The sequence below is a fragment of the Eublepharis macularius genome, chromosome 1, assembly GCF_028583425.1.
Source record: "Eublepharis macularius isolate TG4126 chromosome 1, MPM_Emac_v1.0, whole genome shotgun sequence".
NCBI classification, from domain to species: domain Eukaryota; kingdom Metazoa; phylum Chordata; class Lepidosauria; order Squamata; family Eublepharidae; genus Eublepharis; species Eublepharis macularius.
The window spans coordinates 74,988,437-75,007,882 of NC_072790.1; the positions used below are offsets into that span (position 1 = coordinate 74,988,437).

General features: G+C 41.2%; 1 protein-coding gene across 1 annotated transcript; it reads right to left on the reverse strand.

Annotated features, from left to right (window-relative positions):
- Nucleotides 1-3,278: 3,278 nt before the first annotated feature.
- LOC129343728 (cytochrome c oxidase subunit 7A2, mitochondrial) lies at nt 3,279-13,765 on the reverse strand. The gene is made up of 4 exons (XM_055000110.1): nt 13,661-13,765; nt 7,489-7,578; nt 4,828-4,912; nt 3,279-3,507 (listed from the first exon to the last, which is right to left on the reverse strand). Exons 1-4 carry the CDS (start codon nt 13,676-13,678, stop codon nt 3,449-3,451), a joined length of 252 nt encoding a protein of 83 aa, XP_054856085.1. The 5' UTR covers nt 13,679-13,765; the 3' UTR covers nt 3,279-3,448.
- Nucleotides 13,766-19,446: the final 5,681 nt, after the last annotated feature.

Here is a 19,446-nt window from a genome sequence, read left to right on the forward strand (position 1 = left end):
CCTATTTTAGTGATGCTGAGAAGGCAGTTACTGTGCATGATGGCCTTTGGGATGGTGTTGCTAGAGCTGATCCTACTCTTCTCTCCAAAGTTCTTGCTACTGCCAAGACCATTCTTTATAGGTTGTTGTATTTTAAGTTCAGACTTACAGCCACCACCCTCTGGATGTTACCCAATAGACTGGTGACTTCCCCATGAGCATTGTGCAAGTGTCCTGGGCTGGTTACACCTTAACGTTTTGCTGATGTCCAAATATCCTTTAGTTTTTCACCAGATGCTTCTCTCTGTTCCGCAGTCTCTTATCGGCCACTTTCCAGCTCTTTCATTTCCATTTTTCCCCACATATTGTTCAATCATACCCTAGAGGTCATGTTGACTTTAAACATCAACATTTCAGCATTCTTTGAACAATCCATGACTATTTTATTGAGTCTTCTTTGTTAAACATGTGTCTGAAGAAGGGTACTCTGACTCTTGAAAGCTTATGTCTGAAAATCTTGTTGGTCTTTAAGGTATCACTAGACTCAAATCTTCCTTTATTAAACAGAAAAGTATCTAATTGCTGGTTTATCCTTACCCCAGCACAAAGCTTTATAGCAAGGGATCAGATTATAAATCACGAATTGGGCCTTTGTCTAAACTCCTAAAAACTCTCAGAATTACCCCCCCCCCCCGGTTATTAGAAATAATGCAATGCAAAAAAGGAGATTCACTGGTCCCAAAAAATATATTGATGCAAATTCCATAGAACTACTTCTGTTCTTCTTAGGTATGATTCACTTTTCAACATCTCGGTCCTGACTGTTTTTTCTAAATAGGTGAGGGGAAAAAATCAGAATTTCCATTCTTTTCTAGGGATCAAAAAGCAATTAGTTATTTTCATTGGTTTGTTAAGGAAGGATTATCTTCTCAAGGTAATTTACCTGCTGACTTCTTGACAACGGATCTGTTTTTTAATGGCACAGTTGTCAAGACAATTGAGGAACTTGTTTGTTCTTTAGGCAATGCCAAAAAATCTCACAGTACAAGGCAGAGGAGATGCACTGTGAGATCTTTGTTAGTGATCATGCCCCCTTGAACTAACATTCCTTAGGAAAACTGATTAGCCCACTAAAGTGGATCCTGAAATTTTGGCTGTTTTGTGGAATTTGCATTTGAAGATCAACAAGTTCGTAAGAAAAAGGTTCATAAGAAAAGCAGGTATCAATATCCTCTAGAATGGAAGCGGTGAGTACTTGGGTCTAGTTTACAAGATGATTTAAAGAAACCAGTTTACTTTATACAATTCTCTTGAGATTTTGACCTGGGATGAATGTACAGTTTTCCTCTGCAGATGAGCTAGGATTGCCACCTAGAAGATCAGGGTGATGCATGTGGCTCTCTCTCTTCAACATTATCCTTACAACAATTCTGTGGTGTAGATTAGGTTGAGAAAAAAGTGACTGCCTCAAGATTACCAAGTGATCTTTTTATCTGTGGGAGATTTGAATATGAACTAAGCCCACACTGACACTCTAATCAGTATACCGCACTGGCTCTTTTAAGTTTTGTCAATTTAGGTCCAATTTAGGTACAAACCACTCAAGAGTGCTGTGGATGTCTAGGCATATCCAGACACCTAGGCACGTAAATGGCAGCAAAAAGTAGCAGCAGGTGGTAGGAGGACTGGGTCTGGGGGAGTTAATGGCCCATGCACTGCTTCTCCATCAATATATTCCCACCTCACACATACACACTACGTTAAGCCCTAAAGGGAAAAGATAAGCTCCATATAGGCATATCTTTTCCTGGGGCTTAAATGTCTGGTTATGTGTAATTTGGTAATTATGTGTAACTATTGCTTAAAACCATCTAGCCTAAAATGGTTGCAGAGTTTTTAGTGGGTGTGCTTAAGATTCATACAAGTTTTGTATAAATATATTGTCTTCTGATATTTTATGTAATTTTATAGTGACTTGTTTGCTGTCTTAGATCTTTGTACGCCATTAAAGGTATTTGAATTGAAACTATCTAGCGTTCTAGGCAAAGTAGAAGGATCTCTGGTGAAGGAAACATGGAAAGCTCTCCATCAAGGATTCAGAATCCTTATTGGAAACATATGCTTCATCAGCAGCCTGCCGAGGATCTTCAGTTGTAGAATGGTTCTATATAACAACTACTACTACAAAAAAAAACAAGGACAACAAAAACATTTGATTTATATACCACTCTTCAGGGCAACTTAACACTCACTCAGAGCGGTTTACAAAGTATGTTATTATCATCCCCACCAAAAAAACCCTGTGAGGTGGGTGGGGCTGAGAGAGCTCCAGAGATCCTTGACTAGCCCAAGGTCACCCAGCTGGCTTCAAGTGGAGGAGCGGGGAATCAACTCTATGATTCCAAGCATTACTGCAAATCCCACCACCCCACCCGCAGCAGAAAATATATTACAAACTATCCAAGGTTCAGAACAATTGTAGGTGGGTTGCAGAAATGTGTGTGTGTTATAGAAACCAACTCCAGGAGGGGATCAATAGCAGTGTATAAACTGCACACAACCTTCTAACCCTACATAATGATGCCATTCTCATCCTGTATTGGGCAGGAGGTTGGACTAGAAGGTCTGTATGGCCCCTTCCAACTTGTTTGTCAGATTAAATACAAAACCTGGCAAAATAGTTTACAGTATTTACTCCAGTTACTACAGGGTTTTTACAGGTATGCCATCAAAAAAAAAAAAAACAAGGGGCCATCTAACATTCTCATACAAGCTACAGTTATGTCCAGTAAAAAAAAATGTTTTGGTGCATAACATTGGAGGGGGGGGGGTCATCTTATATTCAGGGTCGCCTTCCTTTCAAGAAAATACAGTACTATAAATCTAGGAAGACTAAAAGATATGAAACAGAAGTCAATTCATTCAGACTTGTTGAGTTGGAGCCAAAGTACTTACTCTAACTGCAGCTCGCCACAGCCAGTGAAACTCTGCCCCGGGATGAGGGGATTCTTATATACAGCACTGGGCATGGTGTGCTGGTCCAGTGGTGGGGGAAGGAAATAAACATCTCCCCCTCTGGTTCCAGAACTACCTTTCTGCTGGCAGAAAACAAGACTTGCCTTCTACTTATTAAAAGCACGTTCATTCCATTTTGAGACCATTAAGAAGAATGTTAACCAGTACTGAGGACTCCATTATGAACCAATTATGATTGGAATGAAATAGCAGTTCCCAGTAAACATTTATATCAACTCTTTAAATAGAAGATTTGAGCATATCCAATATATTGCCAGACCACGTCACAGCAATGTAAAACGGCTTTATTGATTGTGGTTTACAACAGTACAACTCAATAAATATTGATCCCAGACACATCAATCATATAGGACAAGGACAAGGAAGGTCCCTGAAGAGTGTAATGGAATGGGACAGAGCAAAGTTTCTCAAAGATGCGCCCTATATACTGGAGTCATTTCTGCTTCTTGGGCATTGCAGCCATCAAGAGTTCATAAATGACAAAGCCCGTTCCTGAAAATGAGAGACATAAAATTAGGACAGATTTTAAGGAGATATACTTTGTTTAATCATCAATTCTTAGTAGCATACTCTCTTCCAAGAAAGATATATATGGGACCTTTAGACTGTTCTTGATGCAACAGATTGCAGGGGTTATGTTATCAACTCTTTTTTGCTTAAAAGAGTTACAGCCTTTAAACATGACCCACCCCCAATTAGCAGATCATGTGGCACAACACCAGAAAATCTGTAATGTAAAAAATTCAAATGCAAAGTCTAAGAGTGCAGTTAGCTTCATTGCAGGGATTAAGAATCTCAAAGCTTTTGAAAAAGGCTGGTATTTGAAGTGCTTCCAGTATACCATTTCTAGCACCTACATTTTAATCATTTTTAATGCTAAACTCTTTCAAAACTTTAACCCAAATAATCAAATGAAACAGGTATAGCAGAGACGAACTTGAACTTAAAACTTGGAAGAATCCTATAATTTTTAACCCACTTAATTAAATGGGATCTTGAGCATCTTTGGACTAAGTGTGTATCAACCCAAAGGCTGTTATGAGAAACACATAAATATGGGACAGGTGTTCCATATCCCCACACAACAGTCCAGCCCTCACCATTACTTTCAATAGATTTCTCTGTCAGCTTTTTAAAGAACAGGATTACAAGAATTAGATACTTGTGCTCACAAGATTACATATGGTGCACACGAAGGTGATAAAAGTGTCACCCACAAGCAGAATGAGCTTTGTAACCATTTTAAGAGGCCAAAAAATGAAGGACACAAAATATAAACTTTCTTAAGAACCGACAATGCAGATTTGACGCTACAAAACACAAGTGCGTTCACAGAACTTTCCTGTACTTTCTTCTTCCAAAAGCCCTTCCCCCCACCTGATGCTGGATGGACAAAGACATATGAGACTGAAGTGACAACCAGGAACTGGGATAGGTAGCCCCCATCTTTCTCTTCCATTAGTAGTGCTTTTACTGCTGCCTCTGATGCTAGAGTAAGATGAGACAATTTCAGCCAGCTCCCTCTCCTTACTGCATCTCCCAGACAAGCGGCTTCTGCAGCCACCACCAGCAGCTTTTCAGAGGGGTTTCAAGGGTTGCCGTCAGAAGCATGAAAGACGTCCTTTAGCAAGTGACATCTGTTAGCACTTTGTTGCAGCCAATCATGTATTTTTACAGCTCAAAGAGACAGCAGAGAACACCTATGTTCTTGTTTGAGATTCATGCAGTTGGAGGGCCACTATCTTTTAAAAATATATTCTTCTCTAGTATTTTAATTATAATTGCTAACTCCTACATGTTGTTAAAGCTTACCAAAAACAGAAAGAGCCATGGTAAATCGGTACAGCAGTCCATCTGTTATTCCACCTTTGAGGTATACTGGAATGCCATTATCTTCCTAACAACAAGGAAAAATACAGGATACATGTATTCATTTGGCACTGGCACCTCTGCAGATAAGTTAAGTCTCTTTTCCTTCCTGCTTCTTTCCTAATTAAAGAAATAATTCCAACCAACTTGGCTGCACTATTACAAAGGCTGCCCATTTGGAAAGTAATCTGCATGCTCAGGGGTTCTGACTTAAATGTCAGGACTTTGTAAATAAAACATGGCTCACATGTCCATGAACTTGCATTCCCTGTGAAGAGCTTCCTAATGACCAGGAATGCTGCCCTGCAAAGCTTTTGGGAGAAACTGTAGACTTTGAGGAAATTGCTTTGTAATTATTAAGTATTTTTACTTGTTGTTTTGAACAGTAAACCCATTTTGTCAAAGCTTTTTGGACTGGTCATTGCTTGCCCTACGTTTCATGTTCACAAATTCTGAGGTAGGCTATAGATCATCCTGTAGATCACATACGCCTATTTGAAAATGGTGCTTTAATGGAGGACTCTTTTTTTCCTAGGAGTGGGACTGTAAAATGTTATGCCAAAAAAGGTATTAGCTGTTAAGAAAAAGTGACAGAGCTTAAAATAATGTTAGACTAGCTGGGTCAAGAATTAAGTAGATAACCTGTACAATGAAACAATGGGAGCCAGTTTGGTGCAGTGGTTAAGAGCGCAGGACTCTAATCTGGAGAGCCGGGTTTGATTCCCCCCTCCTCCACTTGAAGCCAGCTGGGTGACCTTGGGTCAGTCACAGCTTCCTGGAGCTCTCTCAGCTCCACCCACCTCACAGGGTGATTGTCGTGGGGATAATAATAACATACTTTGTAAACCGCTCTGACTGGGTGTTAAGTTGTCCTGAAGGACAGCATATAAATCGAATATTGTTATTGTTGTGGGGATAATAATAACATACTTTGTAAACCACTCTGAGTGGGTGTTAAGTTGTCCTGAAGGGTGGTATATAAATCAAATATTATTATTATTATATTATAATGTACTCTAGTCTTCTCCGTCAAGCCTTGTTCTGGTCCTAAGTCAGTCATTCAGTGCTACAGTCATTTAGCAACATAATTTTCTTTCATGACTCAGAATACTGATCCATAATGGCCTAAAACAGGAAGTTCAGAGTCTACTGTTACTAAACGTTCAATTTGTATGTCATTCCAGATCAAGTTTCACACAGAGAACTAGTCAGATAAACTAATAGCATATAACTGTTTAATTTCTTTTTCCATTACTGTATTTTACATATGCCTTTACAATGTTAGCATGAACACAAAGGCAAGCCTTTAAGAAATAATTTATAATAAAAACGCTATATTCAATTTTTGCCTGCACAGTGAGTCCAGGATTAGAAACACTGCCACCTAGTGGGGGGAAATTTCTGGAAAGTTTTTGAGAAGGATTGCCTGGCAGAACAAAAAAGGGCATGTTAACTCTAAGGAAGGAAGGGGAAAGGCAAGGTGTTTTCTTGTGGTGGTGTTGGCTTTCACTAGCAGAAGAATAATTATTCCAGAGAAGGGGGAAAGCCATGGGCTGAATGAAAAGCTGGCTGCCAGAAAAGCAGCCCTTCTGTTCCTTACCTCATATAGGACTTCTGCTGTGAGCTTTTAAAGAAGGGACAGTAGGATTTGAGTTCTGTAGCACCTTAGAGACCAGTAAGAATTTCAGAATGTAAGTATTTGACAGTCAGAACTCCCTTCTTTAGACACGAGTAAGAATGGAGATCCCTGAGTCTTTATATCCCAGGAAACGGTGGGTGGGGTGTTACAAGGGAAGGCATCAGGAGGTAAAAGTTCAATCCAGCTTGATTAGATGGGAGGGGGTTAGAAAAAGAAGATGTCACAGAGGGCTGGGATATAAAGACTTAGGATCTCCATTCTTACTCATGTCTGAAGGGAACCCTGACTCTCAAAACCGTACACTCTAAAAATCTCATTGGTCTCTAAGGTGCCACTGGACTAATATCCTACTGTTCTACTGTGGACCAACACAGCTACCCACCTAAAACTTCAAAGGAAACTCTTCTGAGCATCTTGCCTCAGCACGACTCTGCTGGGACACTTGTACTTGCACACAACCAGAAAAAGTATCCTGGAGCTTGTCAGTAGGACCCTGAGGCCAAGAAGACATACTTCTTCCCTCAGACTGACTCTTGGATTATTCAATGTTCTATTTTGTTACTGTTTCAGCCAGAACTTTCAGTCCTATATCCCACCCCACTTTAAATAAAAATTATATTTTGTGTGTCAGCAAATGGGGCAACAACTCATCTGTGACTCACTAAAGCAACTCAGCCCTTTTAAAACTGAAAGGTTTACATGTGCAAATATGCCACTGGACTGAAAAACTTTCAGCACTGCTGATCAAACAAGCAGCTATCATTTAGCAATCAGGCTATGCAGCCTTAAAGCATAAAACCAAGAATATGTTTATCATCCCAGATTAGTAAACTGTATTTAATATCTTCAGTCTCCAAGGTCCACATCATTATGAAATCATGTTTTTTAAAAAGGAGTAAACGTAAAATGAACAGTTAGAGAGACTCCAGGATCATGTGTTCTCAAGGCAGGCTCACAACCAATACCTGGAAAAGTTTCTGGTGTTCTGAAACCCTGTTTTCAATCTGCCTGCGTGAGGCAGTACTTATGGTTCGCTGGGAAATGTTTCGAAGAGCCTACAAGAAAAACACAAGTATTTAGTAATTTTTTTAACCTGCAAATGTGTGCACAGTTACCTGAAAGTACATCAAGCACTATGGCTAGAGCTAGCTATGGATATTGAGAACTTCAGCGTAGACATATAAATAAACAATAACGCAATGTTATGTCTGCACTAGATCTCAGTATGAACCAGGTTGTATGAGGCTAAACCTGCAGCCACAACCATATTTTTCAAACCATTGCTAGCCCCTGTGTTGCATCAATGAATGTACTTTATGCCAGAGATCTAACATGTGATTAGAGATGTGATAACCTAAAAAACTTCAGAGGTGTGTGCTTTCCTGAAGATTTTTTTCCCAAGTTTTTCCAGCATAAAAAGTTTTGGAGAGCAGTGAACAAAATTCTAACATACTTCTGTTTTGAATGAGTGAAATGATGTGTACCATTTAGAGATGTAAAACTTCCAGAATTTTTGAAGCCATGAAAAAATTATCCTCCGTTTTTTCTCAGCAAAAAAATGAAATACATACAGTACTTACTTTCCTTTCAAACCTAAACTTTTTATTGGTTTAACAACAAAATGTATTGTTTGGAATAGGTATGGAAATTAAGAGAATAAACACCTTCATTTTCTATATGAAAAATGGTAAGTATACCCTTGTTGAGATATAGGCTAGCAAAATTTAAATAACTTATCAGGAAAAAGATGCAAGTGAACTGTATTTGTCAGTTTAAACTGTAGTTATTATAAGCAATATGTACGCCAAGATTTCATTTTCAGATTGCTGAATTTGAGACAAAATACTGTTTGCCTCCCAAGAGGCAACTTCTGGCCTAAATATGACAATGTCTTGGTGCAAAATATGCTGCTCCACTCCTTTTTAAATGGGATCATAGAGTAGTGATGTTAGGATAATGATCCAGCCTTATTTAGATTATGCCACCTTGTTAATGACAGTTCGTTTGAAAAGCTGGGTGTAGTTGTCAGTTAAGAAAGAAGCAACAGAACTGGGGAAAAGGTGCTTGGGCAGAGACAGGGAAAAACTACAGCAGTTGTATGTAGTCTCAATTTGAGAGAAAAGCTGCCTCTTCACCCAAGAAGAACAGCAATTCCTTGTCGAAGAGCATAAGGGCACTAAAATTTAGCACTGAAGAAGTTAAAGATATGAACACTGAAATCAATTTTCTAGAACAAGTTGTTCAGAATACCAACCAAAGTACTAACAACAGAAGAAGAAACATCAGCGCACAATCCTATGGAAGAGGTTTCAGGATCTTTAAATGGTCTGGAAATGGGGCACTTGTAATAATTGTTTCCTGCATGGAAGCAAAGAACACTAGCAGTCAGAGGGGCATGCAGTGAGGATGCTTTAAGAAAAGTCAGGCAGAAAATGGCAGACAGTCACGCCAGAGGAACCAAGAGTGACCAAACAGTATGGTCTCACAGCCAAAAATAACATATACTGAAAGCATCAGATCTGTGGAGATGAATCCACCAGTATAAGGCTGAATAAAATGGGAATACTTACACCTGTCATCTCATTCCAAAGCAGAAAACTAGAATGATCAATTTTGCAGGAAATAAATGTGGGAAAGGATGTATTATCTGTGATTCTTAAATCAAAACTCCAGCTTTGTGGATACAGCTGTGCAAGTATGCATAATGTCTAGTCAGTGGATAGACAATAACCTCCTAGGAGTGCCCTTGAGAAATCCGTAAGAGCTATAACAGATACATGAGAAAACTAAATTGAAAGCAGCAAATGAGGTACCAGTACACTAAAAAAGATGGCTCAAAGTTTAATTTCAGCAATTCCCAAATGATAAAGTCTTGACTATTCCTGTTATTATCCCACTGAAAATGGAAAGTACAGTAATTGACTATAATGTCACTGTGGAAGTGGCTTCATCAGAGGCTTCCTTAGATCCCATTCTATTAACAGAATGAAATCTGTATTACCATATGTGGACAGGGACAAGGACAATAATTCTGGTCATGTATGTGGACTTAAGGTTGGAAAAAGTGAGGCACTGGTTCCCATGGGAAAGGCTATAAATTTGAGACCCATGCTGGTTCACACACCCAGATGCTCCATGGCCTGAAAATGTCTATACTGATGAAATTAATTTGACTATTAAGTGGATCATTTGTTAGGCAAATATTGCAACTCCACACAATATGATACTATGTTAAAGGGAAGAATAGAACTGAGAAGTTGCCATTAGATGGGTCACAAACTCCACTAGATATTTAAAAATTAAACTTGTTTAAAATAACTTCAGATGCTGACAATGACATATTGTGGAACAATCTCAGCAAAATGGAGAAGATACAGTACCTGATCCAAAAGTTGATCTGAATAATCTCTCAGGTTCACAAAAGACTCAACAAATTTTCAGAGCACTCCAAGCATCTTCCAAGAGATCCCATCATTACAGATGCACAACTGGGTTATGCCCCAAAACCTGCGAGGGGCATCTCATTTTCCCCTCTCCCACCATGTCCTCTTTTCCCTTTCCTGCCCCCATAGCCTCTCCTCCTTTTCCTAATTCCTTCTTTCCTTTCCACCCACCTCTGTCTGCTCCCTTGCCTTCAGCATCCCCTTCTCTCCCCAGGAGCCTCCCCCCTATGGTCCAGCTGCATGGGGTTGGCTGACATACACTTCTAGGGGGCAAAAGCCCTTACCAACCAGGCTAACAAGCTGCCACCAGTTCTCTTTAGCTAACACTAAATTTAAAGACTGAGGGACCAAACTCTCCAACCTTCCTAGTTGTTAATTGAGAAGTCAGCCCTGCAAAGTAGGACACTTGCAGATTGAGTTCCACAAAAATAGTTATTTGGTAGCTATCTCCCCCCCCCCCCCCGATTTCTTGATGTTTAAGTGTCCAATGTCCTGCCCAGGATTCCTTACCAGGAGTTGGCTTTCAGCCCCCATGTCTCACAACATTATTGCAATTCAGGCTCCAAGAGAAACCTGGTAGTATCCTCACACGACCCTTCCTTTGTGGGTTGTTAGAAGCTATTGCATTTTCCCTTGAGCATGTGACTGTTCACTGCCCTTTACCTAGCACAGCTCTCCCCGCTAGAGTGCCGTTTTTTCCCTTGCTGTATTCCTACTTGTACTTTGGCAGGAGCACTTGTAGAGAGCTCCCTGCTTCTTTAAAAGCACCTCTGAGTGAATGTCAATGAGACACTCAGCATTTGCTGGGAAGGTGGTCCTCCACAGTCTTACTCTGAGAGCTTTTCACCCACCTCCTTCAGTAAGTGAGCTTGCTACTCTCCCGATGTGGGATTGCACAGAAGCCATGAAAATGAAAACAGGGTTCCACTTACCTGCAACTGTTGTTCACTGAGTGTTTTTATATGCAGGCACACGCCCCTCCCTCCTGCCCCACTGTGAACTCTCTGGAACTTTACTTTCTGGGGATCTCCAGCAGCAGCATGGAGAGAACTGAATAGACCTTCCTCCTGGTCATGTAATATTTTCAGCAGGAAAGAGCGAAAGGGAAGAGGGGCATCCCTAGTCTTCTAGAATGCTCTGGAAATCTCCTCCACAGCTGGCTGCTCACCCTGCCATTCCAGATCATTTATGAACAAATTAAATAGCTAAAGCCCCAATACTGATGCTTATACATTTATTCCTATTATTTGCTTCCTATCATTTAACCACATTTTAATCCATAAGACTCATCCTTTTTTCTCATGACTGATGAATTTACTCAGGAGTCTTTGGTGAGGTCCCCCGTCAAAGGTTTTTTTGAAATTCCAAGTATATAATGCCTATCAGGTCCCTGTTATCTACACACTTGTTCACTTCCTCAAAGAATTCCAAAATGTTGGTAAGGCAGCAATTCCCTTTGCAGAAGCCATGCTAACTTTCCCTCTACAGGCTTTGTTCCTCTATGTGCCTATCTTTAAGTTGAGTTTAATTTGCCTGAGACAAAATTAGACTAACTGGCCTTTAATTTCCTGGTTCCTCTCTGGACCCCTTTTTTTTAAAAAAAAAAAAATCAGTGTAACATTTGCTACTCTCCAGTCTTCTGGTACAGGGCTGATGTTAGTGTGATATATAGGTTAGTAGATCAACAATCTCACATTTGAGTTCCCTAAGCATTCTCAGGTATATGCCATCAGGACCTGGAGACTTACCAGTTTTTAGTTTCCCTAATAGGTCTAGAACTTCATCTCTCATCACCTCAGTTTGACTCAATTCTTCAGTCTTCCTTCCTGAAGTTAGTGGTTGGGGCATGGGTACATGCTTCACATTTTCCACAGTGAACACAGATGCAAAGAATTAACTACCCTGCCATTAAAGAATTAACTATGCTGCCATCTCCCTTTAGCAATTTCTTACTCTATGATCTTCTCATAAACTATGCAAAACTGAATTACTCAGGAGGGCTGCATTGAAAGGAAATGGTTTAAAGGGACTGCGACTGTAGGCTATACTACTGCATACTGTCTGTTGCGTTTAAGTATGCTCCTACTGGGTTGTTTCTGCGATTAATTGCTTATGCTCTCTTTCAGTGTTGTTTCAGCTCTGTATCAAATTTCTGTCAATTTTCAAATCTCTGCAAATTTGCATATCTTAGTGCATTGGTTATTAAATGTTCTGGTTGCTGATCATATTAACCTACATTCTGTAAACTGCCTTGAGTTTCAGTGAGAAAGGCAGCGTGTCAATAATATAAATAAATATCTTTTAAGCCCTTCTTGCCCTAGCTTGGTGGGGTTCCCTTTGTATCATCATGAGATCGGGAATGGAATCCCATGTGGACCACTCCCCTCCCCCCACATCGGTTTAAAGCAGGTGTCTCAAACATTTATGGTCCAACCCAGGAAAAGTAAAGAATTGCATATGGTTGACTGGGGGGCAAAGGATAGTAAATGAAGAAAAAGCCTGAAAGAAAGATCCACACCCAAAGCTTTGACAACAGTATAGCAACAAAATCATTATGTCACACTCAGATCACAGGCCTAAAGCACCTAAACGAAACTAAACAGACTTATAAGGGGTGTGAAGTCACTAGGGTGGTCCAAACTAAAACTCAAAAACAACAGTAATGTGATACGAGAACCAACCAAAACAGAGAACATACGTTTTCAATCTCTTTACAGATTTCCATCAAGATTTTTGTAAAAGGGGTAGATAAAGAACAAAATGAGATGCTTCAAGTTCTTACATTTGTAAGGATGTGGACAAAATCAAGAGGGTGCAGAGGAGAGCGATGAGGATGATCAGGCGTCTGGAGACTGAGCCCTAAGAGGAAAGGCTGGGGGCCTTGGGAATGTTTAGTTTGGAGGAGATTGAGGGGGGACATGATTGCTCTCTTTAAGTATTTGAAAGGCTGTCATTTGGAGGAGGGCAGGGAGCTGTTCCAGTTGGCAGCAGAGGGTAGGACCCGAAACAATGGGCTTAAATTACATGCAGAAAGGTACCTGCTGGATATTAGGAAGAACTTTTTCACTGTCAGAGTAGTTCAAAAGTGGAATCAGCTGCCTAGGGAGGTGGTGAGCTCCCCTTCACTGACTTTTCAAGAAGAGGCTGGATGAATATTTGTCAGGGATGCTTTAGGCTGATCCTGCACTGGCCAGGGGGTTGGACTAGATGGTCTCTATGACTCCTTCCAACTCTATGATTCTATGATTCTAAATATTAATCCTGGCAAAAATCAGCGAGAGATTTGCAGCCTCCTCAGGCAAGCTCTTTGGAAATATACATGTTAAGCGCCACTGTCCTTTAAGCAAAAGACTCTCTCGCCCTCTTCTTCCCCAATCAAGCTCCCCACAGCTTTCCCCCTCCACTAATCCGACAGCTCCCGCCACGCCAGTTATTCTTCACCAAGCCTGGAGTGTTCTCCCAGAGAGACAGGCCCGGGCTGATAGGATCCCCCGGCTCTGCCTCTCCTTTGCTCTCCCAGTGTCGCACAAGGGCGACACAGGAGCACCCGCCTCTTCCAACTACCGCCGTCGTCGCAGCATCGGCCTTCTTCTTCGCAACCGTTTTCAAAAATCCCCCCCCCGGAGTTTCCGTTTTCTCTCTCCCACCTTCGCCCGCCTCCTCCCACCTCTCGCCCCTTCCCCGCCCCACTTACCAAAACGTTCCGAAGCATCTTGAATACTTTCCCTTCTCCCCTCTTCCTCCTTTCCCTCGAACGCAGATCCAAGGGCACCGGAAAAGGAAGTGATTGGTTTCAAGGGAGTCATGTGATATACGAATACACACAGAGACACCCGGCAGGTTGAACCATAGAGAAGGCACCGCGCGAAGCCACGGATTCGCGAGCCTGAAGGAAAACCTGTCGAATGATTGAACTCGTTACGCGATCCGTTGGTCAGTTTGCATGAGCATGCTCAAGAGCAGCGCCACAGGTTCTCTTCTACGTCACTGTTCGGCCACAGGGGGTGGGGGTGGGCTTAGAAGTGTCCGTCACCGTCTCGCCCTCGGAGCTTTGCCTGTTTCGTGGCCGCGCTCTCCTGAAAAGCCGCCGGGTATATCATTACGCTAATAAAATGACAATAATGCAAAACCGAAATCTGCCATCTCCTAAATCCCGGCGATAAATTATGTTTACTGTAACCTGTTTTCCTTAAGTCTCCCCGCGTTCAATAGGATTTACGCCCATGTAAGGCTGCAATTCCTAAGTAGGGAGCAAATCAAAGTTACCCTAAACTGCAGCTCGGGAAAGTTATGCAGTAGTGAAACAAATCTGTGTACTTCCGCATGTGGGGTTTGATAGAAGCGAGATCATTTCCTAAAGACTTATAGATGGAGTCTACATTCATTCTTTCGGTTTAAAAAAATCTGATGTCAATGCAAAGTTCTCAAGGCATTAAAGACCACGGCGCGTGTTGCTCATGCGACCATCATCATGGACAGAAAATTTGAGGTGAGAATCGGTCCCCCGACTTACCCAGACCTGTAACTGCTATATGGGATTTGGAGACATTTCAAAGCAAAACGTTTGTAATATTACTCTCCTTCTTCTCTGCGTGCCCCGTGCCTTTAACAGGTAAAAATTCAACAGGACTACTCAACAATGTGACTTGCTTTCAACAAACATCGGATCAGTCTATAAGGGTTCTTTCCTACATCCTTACCGGCTGTAATGCAATTTATTCAGTTTACGGAGGCTATTATACTTTGGTCACATCATAACACAAGACTCACTAGAAAAGACAGTAATGTTAGGAAAAGAGGAAAACCCAAAATGACTCAATAGAGGCAACTTGACCTCACATAATACACACATTGGAAATGTGGCTGAAGATGATGACCAGTTCCTTATTCACAAACGCAAACATAAATATTGAAGAATTCAAAAGCCCTGCATCCATAAATAATGTTTGGGCCACTATACATCATACATCCCCACATTCATGGGACTCTGCCCTATAGGGGAACCTATGCTGTTTCCTGGTCTAAAGCCCAGTTTCTGTGTTAACTGCTCCTAGTGGGATGCCTTAAGGATAAATGCAGTTTTTTAAAAAAAGCTGGCAGAAGACATTCCACAAACTAATGTTTGGATGATTCAGAACCACATTCTCCCATATTCTGGAGATTATCCCACAACCCGAGTTTTTTTCTAACTGTTCCAGGGCAGGGTGCTCCCAGGACAACTGCAGATTAAGAAACGGGGGCGTTTCCAAAAATAATCTTTGGATACCCCAAATCATAGCCCCTTCAGCCAGAAACTGTTTCCTACAAGAGGATATGCACTGGTGCACCATCCAGGCATTGCTTCTGGAACTAACAGCTGCTATTTTGGTTGCTTCCAAGAAACTTAAATAGGAATGGTATCAATAAGGAAGTGGAATACCCATAGCCTCTGCATCCTGAACAAAGTTTTGAACTTTGGTGAGGCAGTTTTGTGTAGTGGTTAAGAGTGCAGGACTCTAAACTGGAGAACCGGGTTTGATTCCTCACTCCTCCACTTGAAGCCAACTGGGTGACCTTGGGTCAGTCACAGCTTCTAGGAGCTCTCTCAGCCCCACCTACCTCACAGGGTGTTTTGTTGTGGGGATAATAGCGACATTCTTTGTAAACCGCTCTGAGTGGGTGTTAAGTCATCTTGAAGGGCAGTATATAAATCGAACATTATTATTATTATAATTATGTAGATTCACACCACCCCATCCTCTTGGTATACACGTTGCACGAGTCACCCCTCCACACATTGTAATATTGAAGTTAATTTTTGTTCTTTGCAAAGCTCTGACTCAATTTCTTGACCTGTGCGTGTGTGTGTGAGAGAGAGGGAGAGAGAGGGAGAGGGCATGGATTGGCAATGAGAGGTACTTAGTATTACTGTTTGAACTGGGCATAGTCTCCAGAGTATGGGGATGTATGGTTCAGGGTGGTCCAAAGATTATTTTGAGGTACATCTTTCCCCAATATCTTAACCTGCATTTGTCCTGGGGCACTCCATTTTGGAGTAGTTAGCACAAAAACTGGGGTTTGAACCAGGAAACAGCACAGGTCCTCTTAGAAGGCAGAGTCCCCCAGTGTGGAAGTACATTGTGTTGTGATCCAAAGCTTATTCTGTGGTGCAGAGTTTTAAATACTAGACATTTGTGATTACATTTGTAAAAAAGGAACTGGGGAAAAACTATCTTCAGCCTCTTGGAGTGAGAAGTCTTATGGGAGTTGCAGCTAGCTTTATCATTTGCGGCAAAGTGCATGTTAAGGTATTACCACAGCAACTGATGGCTAAATGTCAGTGAGATTAAGAAAAAAATGCAGAGAAATTAATGCTGAATAGCCATTTATTTATTTAGAGGGAAACCTTGCCTAGTTTACTAGTTTGATAGCACAAGCAACACAGACCAATAACCTGGATCTTAAGCAAGCCAACATCCTGGTCTAGCACCCAGGTATAGCAGAAGTAACAACTTGCCAGGTCAACAAACTTTAATAAAGCTGGACGTCAGAAGGCTGGGAGGAATATTTATACCCAATGAATAAACAACCAAGACACAAACTGGCTTAGCTACAGACTGGCTCTTGAAGTCCACAATTTATATAGAACTGCTGATTTGGGCTGATGATACTGTGGCAAAGTGAAATGGCTCACGGCTTTTTCACCGGGCATGAAAATTCAGTTCACGGAACACTTTATCATGACAAGCCTTCCAGAAAACCTATGCAGTAAATGAACATATCCAAAGCGCTGAATTTCAGGAAAGAAAATCTTATTTCTCAATTACGCAGGGTCAAAAGTTGAAAAAGAGTAACTGAGAGGGGAGACCCCCTAACCAAGACTCAAGATCTTATTGAAACCAAGGCAGTGAATTCAGCAAACTAGGGTATGAGAAGATTACCTGGACAAAACTCCCTAATTTCTTTGCATGCTCCTATCAAGACATTTCGAAATATCACAAAACAGGGATCTTGGTCAAAATGGGATCCCTGGGTAGAGAATTCTGCAGATTTGCAGTCTTGTAATGTATTTCCAGCTCTTGCACGCAAATCCTCTTTTCAGGATTACTGCTGTATTTCTGATTTGCTCTTTGGCATGTACAACTTTACTACTATCTATAGTGCCAAGTACCCAAATCATCAATAAGAACTCTTAACTATTGAATATAAAAATATACTTCCGCCTGCCGTTTCACATAACCACTACAACTTGTCACAGGTTTTTTTCCAGCAGTCTTTAACTAGTTATGAATTACAGATGTCAGCAGCTTAGGTGCATTATTAAGTTAGTTCCAGACTACCGTTTTTGTTTGGAAATTGTTTGATTACAAGTGCAACTGTTCTGCCCTCTTGTTATTTGGTGCTGTGTTTTCACCGCAAGATTATTAATAAAGACCTAGGACGTTTTTGCAAGTCATGTGATTAAGATATCACACTGGGCACCCTTCACTTAAATCAGAAATCAATTTAGTCACTGACAAGTATTTAGTATCTGACAAGCAGAAACGTTTTCTGGAGTTTATTACGGCTTTGGCTAAAATAACTTAGCACTATGCATTGTTGCAAGCCTGTTTCAAGGCACAGCATGCTAACATGATAATAGACCATGGAAAATACCAAATAGGACTTAACAGGAATGACCTCTCAGCCAATAAAAGATATTTCCTGATCTGTTTTTAGCACTGGTATCCAGAGATTTGCTGCCTACGATGGTTTCCTTTACTTTAATGGCTAGTAGGCATTCATGGACTATCCTCCATTTATCTGTCTACCCCTATATGAAGCCATTACTACATCCACCAGCAGTGAATGCCACACCTTCATTACTTGGTGACTGCGCTGAATCTATTGCCCATCAACTTTAACTTGGTACTTTATCAGGGGTCATTTCGTAGAAAAAGAACGGCAGGAACTCATTAGCATATCTCATTAGCATATGCCACACCCCCTGACATCACCAGAAGTGACACCCACCTCTCAGGCCCCTTTCCCCAAAAATCTCCAGGTATTTCCTGAAAATAAAGCAGAATTAATTTAAAGCAGCTTACCCTCCTCTGGAGAGCCAGCCCAGCTTGCACGCATGCACGCACGCACTCATGAGTCACAGATGAAAAGCAGCAGAATGAATTTAAAGCAGCTTACCCCTCCTGTGGAGGAGAGGCAGCAGGGAGAAAAAGGAATCATGTGGGCGGGGCCAAAACCTACGTGACCGCTTTTCAGATATACAGGAACGCCGTTGTGGCGCATTCCCCCTCCAAATGAGCTCTGTACCTTATTATGAGAGAAAAAGCTTTCTATTCCCTTTCTCCATCCCATAGGTTATTTCATAAACCCTGAAGTCTTTTTTCTAAACTCAAAATTCAGTGACTTTTCAGCCTTTCCTCATAAGAAATGGACTGCCAACCTCCATAATTATTTTGGTTGCTCTCTTTTGCAGTGTTTCCAGCTTATCAGTATCCATTTTCAGATATGGCGACTAGAACTGTGCAGTGTTCCAATGGAAGCCATACCATAGCTCTTCACAAGGACATTACAATACTGGCTGTTGTATTATCAGTCCCTTTCCTAATAATCCAAATCACAGGCTTTGCGTTTTTGACTGCTGCTACATACTGAGAAAACGTTTTCATCAAGCTATCTATTACAACTTCAAGATCTTTCTCTCTGTTTCAGCCAGTTCAGACCCCCACCACCCCATTATACTCTATAATATGTATTTATGTGTCATCAAAGTCACAACTGACTTATGACGACCCTAGCAAGGGGCTTTCAAGACAAGTGAGCAGCAAAGGTGATTTGCCATAGCCTTTCTCTGAAGAGTCTTCCTTGGTGGTCCCCTCATACAAGTACAGATCCTGCTTAGCTTCTGAGATCAGGCTATACCATACCATTCCACACCCCATGCTCTATAATGAAGAAAGAAAAGAACTGATTATCTGAAAGGGATATCTAAAGAATCCAGGAACAGTTGCTTTAATGAAGGTCTTAACATTACTTAACAGAGATGATCTGAACACTGCAGCCTCTCTTTCATTCTGCAATACATTATATAAAAATATTATTTCAGTGGGAAATACACCTCTTGTATTCAGGATGGGGGTGATGATCATACTAATTCTATACCAGGCAAGTGATATGGAGGCACGTGACTCCTATGATCCTGCAGACCAGCTATTGTGAACATAAATGCACTGTTTTTTTTATCATCACTGAAGTAAAATTCTGGGGAACATGAATTTGGGCAAGATGTTATATTACACTGCACAGTCATACCACTTCCTGCCTTCTTCATTCCACACCCTCAATGATCTCTTCCTAAACTACATGTAAGAAATCTCTTTCTTAGCTGGGGTAGACATGGCCCAAATCATGAGATGAATTTCAGTGGAAGGCTTTGGCAAGTGCTTCCTGAAAGCAGGTGACAAGGAACATAACCTGGAGCCTTAAACACAAGCCAGCTTT

Coding starts and splice junctions, on each gene's coding strand:
- LOC129343728 (XM_055000110.1), bottom strand. Junction 4,913..7,488: donor AACACCAGAAACTTTTCCAG/GTATTGGTTGTG, acceptor CCTTGTTGTTAG/GAAGATAATGGCATTCCAGT. Junction 3,508..4,827: donor CATGGCTCTTTCTGTTTTTG/GTAAGCTTTAAC, acceptor TCTCATTTTCAG/GAACGGGCTTTGTCATTTAT.